Below are 11064 nucleotides of genomic sequence, written 5' to 3'. Positions count from 1 at the left end.
CACTATTTTCCACACGCTCACTGGAAGGTTATGGTCTTTAATACAAAAATGTGTTATGTGATGCAGTCAAAAAATCTGAGCACTGAAAAGGTAAAGCTAAACAATGCAATGCTTAACACTGAGAGGTGAGCTGGAGTTTGAAAAGAAAAAAAAAAAAAAAAAAAAAAAAAACACTGCCCAAAAACCAAGTGGCAGGAGCATGTAAAACCAAGCAAGTGTAATATTACTAAATAGTAGGAAAGTTATGCACAACAAGTATACATTTCCTATGTAATGTTCTGATAATGAACATGACCTCACTGTTTAATTTGGGCAAAACACACATGAATAAATCATAAGTCTTTAGTCATGAAAATTATTTCCCTGAAATTAAACCATGTGCTTTGAAAAGATTCTTGGCAGGGAGTACAAAAATACAATTCCAATAGAAAATTTAAGAAAAGATTGTCTTCAGTATAAACTCTCGCCGCATATTTTTGGTTGTCCGAGATGCAGAAGCTTGGCTAGAGCTGTAAAAACCGCCAAGCTGCAAAGCAAAGAAAAAAAACAAACAAACAAAAAAAAACCCCGTCATACAAGCAGTGTCAACATACATTTCTTTAAAGTATTCCCTCCCTCAAACAGACCACCAGTTTACCAAACCTGGTCATACACACCACACTCTATCCTCAGCACACACATACCTTACCTGTTAAGTAACAACCCAAGTGGAGTTAATATCTCTATATGAGAGAACATTACAGTGTTATACTGCATAGCCGAATTCACGAAGCTGACCTAAACTGCTCAAAAAAATTATATATAACCGAATTACACGCAGTTCTCATTTATGCAATTATCATACATGCATTTCATACAGCTTACACAAAAAAACGAGAGAAATCAAAAATACAAAACTGACTGTAACAGAAAGCATCATAATACAAAAGCAGACTAAAGCCAAATACCGCTCACAAGAAAAAAAAAAACAAAACAAACAAACACAAAAACAGTTATTGCTTTGGTCTGTGCAGTTCTTGTATTCTGATGACAATGCAGCATCTGTTTAGTTTTCACTCAGTCCCCTCCATCCATCAGTGACATGATCATCCTCTTTCCCTTTTTCAGCCTTCCCATCCCCCATCCTCTCTCGCGCTCTCAGAAGCCAAACGCATCCTCACCGTCGGGGGCCTCGCTGTCGGCTTTGTCCCAGTTGCAGGGTGACAGGCACTCGTCAGCGTTGTAGTCCTGAGGGTTTAGCCCAGTGTCCAGGACCTGGGGGTTAGCGCGACACTCAGCGAGTCTGCGGATCACCAAAAAATAAATAAATAAATAAAGTTTTTATTGTGCCAGTGTGTCAGGTGCACACTCGATGCCAGGGGTTACCAATTACACTCCTGGAGCACTGAGGTCATTCAGAGTTTTGTGATTTCACTGTTTCAAAGAAACCTACAGAGCTACCAAAATGCATTTACAGTTCAATTAGTTGAATGCAGGAACTGTTAATTAATCCACATTTTAAGAGCAGCTATTAAAAAGCCAATGCTGAATTGCAAAAATTGCCAATAGTCAATGACTAAAAATGACTCAAAAGGCCAGTAGGCTGGAGCATCTTCTCTCAACTGGAAGATCAGATAAGATTTTGTGATGTGTGACACTCGTGTCATTAGACAATTTACAAAACACTGCTTTCGTGACAAGCAGAGGTTTGTAAATTGTCTAATGACATAATGTGTCCGTCAGATCATGAAATCTGATCTGTTCTTCCAGTTGAGAGAAGATGCTCCACCATACCGACCTTTAGAGTTATTTTGTTCAGACTTTCACTTTTTGGCACATTTTAAATTGTTGGATCTTATTTAATCAGGAAACAGTGACACAATCAGATGGAAATTCACATTCTGTAAGAATACTGTTACAGTAATCATGCCATTATCCCATATATGGGTGAGAATGAAAAACGTGGGGGAAAAAATGCACTGATGTGTATGTACATACAAGACTGAACATAGATTCGTAGTAAGTCAGACTGGATTTGTGCTGAATTATGAGTTCTCATTCATCCCAGGGCCTTCAAGAATTCTAGTGAATTTTGGGAAATTGCTCGGCTTTACTGTGTGTTACTCACATGTGTAATTCACATTAACGACACTTATGAAACATCTCAATTTACATAAGATCATGAAGTGTAAATTCACAGTGACGATTCTAGGTTGAAATTGAGTAGGTGATAAGAGGCTTCTTTAACTCATTCCAACTGATAAAGGCTCTTGGATGAGTGATAAAGCATCTTTAAGATCACATGTTAACTCACCTTGACTTACTACTATTAGACAACAAAATGAATTAATGAAAATTACAGACATAAATAAATACTATATCTACAACAGGCAAAGAACCCTGCCATTTCTAAATAGATTGTCCTACTTAAAATTTTTTGCAACGAATCATTTAAAAATCTTTTTTTGCATCTGAACAGGGTTCTGAGCAGGAAATTCTGAGTCAAGGTGAGAGAATTCTACACATAAACTACAGTGAAGAATATCACTGGTGAACAGCAGTGCTAGGGTTAATGGTTGTGAATGTGAATGGAGTAAAACGAACAGTGGAGGACGCAACAGGTCTGGTAATGACACTAAACACTTAATGAAGCACTTCTTTACCTGAACATGACTCAAAACTATCCAAACTGCGGCTGAAGAGAAACACATCATTACAAAAAAAGTCAGTGTGAGTAAAGTCTACAGATCAAAAAATATTAATCAGCTGCACTTTATGACTGAAAAGTTTTTCCCCTCAGCCTGTAGATGGCGCTGACCAGCTTCTCAGACTTTTAGACTCCTGTGAGTGTTTTCAGCCTCTAATGGACCACCTGCTGGCACTAATTAAAGGTTTACTATAGGCCAATCAGGGCTGCATGAAAAGGTCGAGGGGTCAAGGCACGAGCTGTGGAGGTTCGCTCACTACGAAACGTGCACTATCTGAAACGTGTGTGAAATGTGTACGACAATGACGAGATCTGTATAGAATCACATCATAAATATACATATCAGAAAGGAAGACAGGAGACAGAGGGGGCACATACTTTAATACAGGTGTTGTCAATCCTTTTTCGTCTAAAGCCTCTTTGTGGATAGCAATCGTCATCCACATAATTTAACTGCAAACTGATGAAGTATGACATGTTGTTGTTTTAATTAATAAAAAAACAAATCATTGCCAAATGTCTGTAAGATGAAAGGAATAAAACACTTCCAGGCATACTGCTATAGGAAAATAATCCACTCAGGAAGGTAAGAGTAACACCGCTTCATGTCGAGCCATGAGGCTTTGATTTTAAGACACACTGACTTCAACTGAACCACTTCATTAGCAGCCTGAGTGCTAGATCCAAATATATTCACAATGGATCTTCACTTCAGAAGAAAACAAGCACTCTTTAGCTTTTAAATGCCCCCAATTTCCCTCTAATTATGCTGCACTTTAATGAGCATCGAATAAAAAAAAAAGTTCTCATTAATCATCAGAGATAAAGAAAAAATGTGATTTTAATCAAGAAGCCTTCAAATATTGTAGACACATGAATAGTGGAGCTGAAACAAACCCCTACAGCTTTACAAACCCAACTCAACAACAATTTCTGGGGAAATGCGTGAACAACTATCCTGATTTCTACAAGATTGGACCATTTTTAATACTTGAGTTCACATTATTTGCAATATCATGTGGAAGTAATCCTTCTAAGCATTAACTGCTGTGCATTAGGGACTACATGCTCTTTAAAGCTCATCTTAGTGTTTCCTAGTTTCCAAATAAGCAGCAAATACTCAGCACACTTTCTAAAACGCCATGGCAACAGAGTTCTTACAGTGCATAGTCACCCTCAGACCCGCCCGCGATGAAAAGGAAAACATGCCACATGTCCGAGAGTGAACCTGTAGGCTCAAGACAAAGGTCTAAAGGTGAGTCCGTCCCCATCTGAACCTGCTACACCTGCTCTGATCCCCTTTGTAAATAAAGTATGACAGAAGCAGACCTTGAACTGGGACAGAGAAACGTTTCAGTGACAGTTTGACCTGGTGTTTCACTTAAACTAAAGCATATTAAAAACACTGAGGAACTTTTTTTTTCCCTCTCTGATATAATGAATAATGTGCAAAACCTTGCAAAAAGACAAAGAAGTCTAATTTACACCAACAAGACATTTAGAGTGTTAGGTTTCGCAGATGTTCCAGTCAAATAGTCTATGTTAACATTAATTAATAGTGGAATTTTTTTTTATAAACTGCCAGGATATAATAACCAGATGGCTATGTCATAGATTTCTTCAGATCATGAACAGAAAACTTTGACCAATTATTGTTAACTATTTCTGTTAATTTTTTCAATATGTATTGGAAAGCTGTCTTGAAAAAAAAATTCATATATAACCAGTGAGGGGCACAAACTTTTGCACTCAACTGTTATGGTAATTAGAAAAAAATACTTTACAAACTTATTGTGCAAGTTGGTTGTTATATTCAAGGTATCTGGGCTGGTGAGTGCTAGAACCGACACGCACTAATTAACAGAAAGTGCAATAAGCCCCGCCTCCTTTACATTTTCACTGGTTGTCGTGTTCAGTCGGGGCTATTTCTGCCAACACGTGTCCTTTGATTGCCAGTAGTGGCGCTTCCACTTTGTTCAGAGATGGTTAACACTGATTGCCCAACATTAAGTAACGTATCGCACCTCTCATACGACTGGTTTATGGTTATATAGTTCGTGTTGAAGACGTACTACTACAAAGAAATCAATACGACCTAGACGACTAACAAAGTTACACAAACATAATCGAATTTTCACAAATAATGCTGAGTATATGTGTAAAAAAAATTCCAATTTTGCAGCGAGTTCATTAAAGATGTCTTAAAGGTGCAATAGTAATTTTTTTATTTACTTACTAGTACAAATAACCTGGAAAATACATAGAACATGATCATATATGGATGAGATACATGGTTGAAACTGGTACGTGCCCAGCACAGCCAGATAATTGTCCTGTGATCCAAAAACAACATTGTGCTTTAAGAAAACCTAAAGACAAGAAACAGTAAAACTACAATAAACACTAATTTTCCAATTTGGATTAGTTATATAAATAATTATAGTGTTACAACCTGGCTTTCAAGCAGCTGAATGGCCTAGTTTGCAGCTAACAATGCTATCAATGCTAACACCAGAGGTGGTAGCTTAAAAACTCATGAAAGCTTATTACAAAACAAAACAGGACAGCGGAGGCACTCTTGGCCATTCTCAGAACTCAGTATGAGCCAAATTTTGCGTGGTTTATAGTGTTATAACTTGGCTTTCAAGCTGAGGAAAAGACAAGTGCGCTTGAAAGTGATCTCCTGACAGTCCTTGCTAATGCTAACTCTAGTTGAACTCTAGATTTTGACTAATGCACCGTTTAGAGCTCATAAACAATCCCGTTACAATTAAATACATAGGTGCTGTAGTTTAAACAATGGTTTAAGGTTAGCTATGAGGACAGCACACTAGCAGACACACACACATGCCAGGATGAACTAGCTGAAGTTTCCCAGCAGCAGCTGAAATGTCTGATATTAGCTCTAACTGGAATGAACCTGAGATTCTCTCATATTGATTTAATTACCTTTGGGTGTGACTAATTGAATTTGTAGGATTTGTCTAGTCTAGGCACTCAATAAAGAGAATAATACAATGGCCTGCAGTTCCTGAATAAAACGTAGTCAGGAAATCTTAATGCTTGCATTACATTTAGGTGCTTTACTCATCTTAAAATGAGTAAAATTGTTGGCACCTTTTATTTTATGTGCGTGGCTTAATTAGCCTAAGTGTAATTCAGTCTTTTTTTTGGACAGATACATATGAAAGAAACACATTGAAAGTTTATCAGTTTTATCTTCTTCTGAACCACAAATTGAGACTCCAATTCATTCCTTCATCCAGTTAGAAATTAAATAATAATTTGTTAAAAAACCCTCAGTCAAAATATTATTAAACCATAGAATAACATGCAAGCCCTGTTCAGCACGGTTCCTATATGAAACCATAAAGACGAGCAGCGAGATGGGTGTGGTGTCACTACAAAAGAGCAACACCACAACCCCACAGTCTATTTTTAGAGCCGTGTGTGTGTGTGTGTGTGTGTGTATAAAGAATCTTTCAAAACTGACTCTGCACACCCAGATTCAAGTTTGACTGTGTGACTGAGCAGAATGTGGTCAAAGGACAAACATACAAGGAAAGCTACCTTTCATATAACTCGTATTCATATACAGAGGTTTAAAGCTGCGTAATGGGGAAGGACACAGCTTGTTAGAGTTTGGTGATGAACAGATGACATGCTGTTATGCACGTTGCTGTTGTAGAACTAAAATGATTCAATCCAGTGTATGTTCTATAGTGTAGAACATTAAACATGTCAGTGTTACATTAAAACAGAGTTGTGCATAACGAACAAAGTGTTAATGAAACGATAAAGCTGAAATTGCCATCGTCTCAAAATTATCAGGGTATGGCTTAATCGATTGATTAATGACAGTGATTTATCTAAGACCTCCATCCAGGAAAAAACAAATAAAACACCTACATAAATCAGACTAACTACTCAGGAACTCGAGATGGTCTCCTTAACTCAGAGTTCCTCCGAGTTCAGGAAGTGACGTCAAATCAACATGGCTGCTCACAGCATCAGCAGTAAATAAAAGTAGCACCTGTTAACTTTAAATGAGTTATACTGTATGTACAAGTATCTGCTTTAGATCAACCAATATATAGACATATTCGCTTGATAAATCTATAACACTGACTATACAAATAGCTGTTTTGAGGAGGAAAATATACATCACTCATCACAGTTAGGTGGCGAGCTTGTTGCTAACAAAAAACGAACAAGGATGCATCCGTGTTTTTTGCCCCACTTTGTAGCTCGAATGCACCGAAGTCGAAAAAGAATGCTTTCACAACTATTAGTCCGTTTGCCAAAATCTGAATCAGAACGAAATTGATACTTTTGATTTGTGTGCTCTTTGGTTTGGTTTAGTCTCACAGTGCACATCATTAAACAAACCAAACAGCAAAAGACGTTGACTATGGGGCATGAAGGAAAAGGTAAACAAACCTTTTTCCAAGTGCATGTAGAAATTATAAAAATTAAATCACTCGATAAATTACTAGATAACTATATAAATAATTAGTATTTAAAAAATTTGTGCATTGCATCTAGAGTTTATTTTCTCTTTTTTTTTTTCCATTGGTCCAAATATCCAAAACACACAAAGCCTTTCTGCATCGCTACATGAACCTACTTATAGTAAAGACAGTTGTGCTGCAAATTTCATAAATTTGTGAAAAAGTTTTTTTTTTTCTCCTACCAAAAATGCAACCTAAAAAAAAAAAAAAAAAAAAAAAAAAAAAAAAAAAAAGAGAACACTGAATAATGCAGCATCATGACATACTGGTCTTTTCCTTTGCACTGTAATATCGTGAGTTAATTAAAAAGCTGTAATGTTCTACACAAAAATAAACTTCACTAACCTTGAGAAGGCTTCATCCAGACCGTCATCAAGCTCCTGTATGAGAAATGAAAAGGCACAAAACTGATGAACACAATCATGAGAATTATACAGCATGTGATTTAACTGGGACTCTTCTGCACTACGAGTAACTGTTGATTGTCTTTGTGCTTTAACCTGCAGCCGTTTCTCCAGATCTCACTTCTGACTGGTGCAATACCACGAGCTCCTAATCTAATCATAATGACTTCTGTCTGCTGGGACGAACACATTTAATCTGCATAAATTGTCCTGTCTAGACACTCAAACAGCAAACTAATATAGCAGAGAGATCACCATGAGGACTCTCACAGTTATTAGATATTTGAGCTAATCGGGAGTATTTGAGGTCATTGTGATTAATCCACAATCATCATTTCCATAGAGAGTAAATACAACAGGTACAATCGCTGAACAATCACGTTTTACTCATTAAGTCTTGGAACACAGTAATATTTAGTGGAGTCAAATAAGCTAATTATTTAAATGTGCTGTAGACAATATTTAATACAGCAGTAAACAACAGTATATCATTTATTTGCATAGATTTTATAGGGTACATTGCTGTCCATTAAGTCTGATTAGTCAGAAGGTGTTGATTAATTTTCTACGACAGTAGCGCTGACAGTAGTACTCAGTATACGGTAAAGTCAATTCAAACTATATGTTTATATTAATGTGCTCGTTCTAATACATTATTGTTTCTATAGTAACGACAGACACGGACACATAAACAGATTTTAAAAGGTGTGATTGTTGTTATGGTGAAGTTTTCTGTAAGGAGATGTTTATTCAGCATTTTTGGAAGGAGTCTCCATTGCCAGCGCTTTGTAACAGCTAAAGGTAAAGCTGTAAGTATTCCAACATTGGAAAGTCTTTCCTTTTTCCAATACAAGAAAGGATAGAGAACATCGTGGTGCTAATGTAACTACAAATGGATAAAAACCATGAGGTGTCAAACATCAAGCTTTAGCTAAAATCACAGACTATACTTTTAATAAACTTTTATTATTTTATTTTATTTTATTTTTTAGTTTTTATTTTATTAGTACAAAAAGGCACACAGTGAAAAAGACTGATCCATGCCATCCATCCAAACCCTATGAAAGACTTGAAAATGTTTTGTTCCTGTGCCCTTAGAGAACCTGAAATTGTGATTGCTTTCTGATTAGGTTCAAGTTAAACTATATGGTGAACTTACAATGTGCATATCAAGTTTGTGTAAAGTGTCATGCAAAAATGTTTAATATGTTACATTATATATCCTGGGAACCCAGTAACTATCCAATCCACTCTTGCCTTAACTGAAAAGAAATATTTTTTATTTTGTGGTAAATGTACAGTGGTAACAGTGGCAATGGCTAAACCAGCAATCTCATTTACATGGCTTTTTGAAGCTTCCACTCATGAGCAATTAAAGATTTGATCAGCAAGAACAGACAAGCTGGATGAGTCACATGATGTACATTCAGCATGTGAGTGGAAATAAAGACTCAGACACACTGAACATGACTCAACTGCACCAGTGAACTTCTCATAAGACGAGCTGATTTATGTAGCTATGGTGAATTCACTGTTGCTTACTGATGACACAAAGACACACTCTTGTGTGGATCGTAACAATCGTGTGCGGATCGTTAATTAACCTGACAGGATGGACAAAAGTGCTTACGATATACTACAAGTGCACTGTCGAGTTACAGGAACGAAACAGCTGACTGTGACTCACACAATCAATGCACTCCTGCACATTTACACGTTTCCCTGGTGTCCGAGAACGAGCAAATGATTACAGCACTCGAGTTCAACCTTGCTCACTAAATCGCGTTCGACGTGATTAATTGATCCCACCTGCTGTTTTGGCATTCCCACACTGCATATTAAAACACACACAGCTCCCACTGATTAGCCTTTAAAACAACAACAAAGCACTCTCTATACCTCTTTGCTTTTTTTGTTCTACTATTGTGTACATATAAAACAATAGTAAATCAGTCCCATTGTGTGTGTGTGTGTGTGTGTGTGTGTGTGTGTGTGCGCTTACTCATACAGTGGTGTGTTTGTCTCTAGCGAACATAGAACAGTTTAAATTTTTTCCAGTTTAAAGGAGGAATTACAATAGTTTGGATTTTGCAGTAAATATCACAGCACTGCTATTCTTCACTCAGCTGATGGTCCTTTCTCATATACTATGCTTCTTTGTCCTTTGTGTGTGTATGTTTGTGTTATAGTTCTCTAGTTCTCTCTCTGTCAGACACATATATATATATATATATATATATATATATATATATATATATATATATATATACATACATACACACACACACACACACACACACACACACACACACACACAAGATAGAAAAAAACAGAGAGATAGACAGTTATGTTGGCAAGGAAGGTTGCACAAAGCACTAAATGCAGGGGTGCCATTAATTGTGACACTATTTTTAATAGTTCAGTTAAAACCTTATTTAACCCATCTTTACCACTGTGTGCTCCAGAATTACTGGCACCCTTGGTGAGATTTTTCACATCATGCACAAATACTGTTACTTGTGTGTATGTGTATGTGTATGTGTATGTGTTTGCACTTACCCAAACAATGTTATTGTTCTCTCTGCTGATGCTCTGTGCTCTTTGCGCATCATCAGGTCCTGAATGTATAACTGCACCTTCCTCTAAGTTTAACAGATTCCCTGTAGCCACTTCTACACACACACACACACACACACACACATTACATTACATTAAACATATCCTTTTTAAAAAGAACATCATTCATTATAGAGGCCATCATTAAGAGACTTCATCACCATTTCATCATCATCATCATCATCTAATCATACGCTCTTTAAAATCTACACTTTAGATGTTAGATATATTAGATATTATGTTGATTTACACATAACATAGATATAACATTTTAAATAATTGTGTAATAAATAAAACTAAAGTTATCTACATAATCTGCAACTCATAGCTAGACGTCCTGTTTGCGTAACAATCCTTTGCTCTTAGTTTTTCCGTTTCGCTTACCGCTAATTAGCTTATTAGCTAGCAGGCGTTTAGCGAATGACTGAGTAGACTTCTAACGTTCTGATTACTTGCTAGAATGAACTCTTGATCGCACAGTAGAATTTAATATAACAGCCGTAATTCAGATCAGCGCAAACCAACACTAGAGGCTTGTCAAACTAAATGATTACATTTCCCTGTGTTAGTGGTTTCCCTCACTGCCTCGTTGGCCTCTTTTGCAATTTTAAATCTGTCTGTCTTTCTGCTGCAGATTTAACATCTCCTCTTTCACAAGCAGAGCAATTATCTATGGTTCACTGTGAAACTCAATAAGTGTAAGTGTGTGTGTGTGTGTGTGTGTGTGTGTGAGAGAGAGAGAGAGAGAGAGAGAGAAGGGTGGCATGTCCATGACCTTTCAGATGGGCACTTTTGGCATTCCAACCCTCATTCTCACTCTCTCTCTCTCTCTCTCTCTCTCTCTCTC

The 11064-nt window shown here is 36.9% G+C and overlaps 1 protein-coding gene across 3 annotated transcripts in view; it reads right to left on the bottom strand.

The window, feature by feature from the left end:
* Positions 1-17: 17 nt before the first annotated feature.
* Positions 18-11064, bottom strand: part of ldlrap1b (low density lipoprotein receptor adaptor protein 1b) — a 38081-nt gene continuing 27034 nt past the window's right edge. Inside the window, exons 7-10 of one of the 3 annotated variants that reach the window (XM_053232413.1) lie at positions 10161-10273; positions 7543-7577; positions 2643-2674; positions 18-1282 (exon numbers count right to left, since the gene is read on the bottom strand). In XM_053232413.1, the coding sequence (XP_053088388.1) occupies positions 1236-1282; positions 2643-2674; positions 7543-7577; positions 10161-10273 (227 nt within the window). In that variant the 3' untranslated portion in view covers positions 18-1235. The remainder of the gene's footprint in view (positions 1283-2642; positions 2675-7542; positions 7578-10160; positions 10274-11064) is intronic. The other 2 variants (XM_026939176.3, XM_026939175.3) reach the window with 2 other exon arrangements.

Source organism: Pangasianodon hypophthalmus, chromosome 3 (genome assembly GCF_027358585.1).
Source record: "Pangasianodon hypophthalmus isolate fPanHyp1 chromosome 3, fPanHyp1.pri, whole genome shotgun sequence".
In the NCBI taxonomy this organism is placed as follows: Eukaryota; Metazoa; Chordata; class Actinopteri; order Siluriformes; family Pangasiidae; genus Pangasianodon; species Pangasianodon hypophthalmus.
This window is presented reverse-complemented; position numbering and strand designations above follow the sequence as displayed.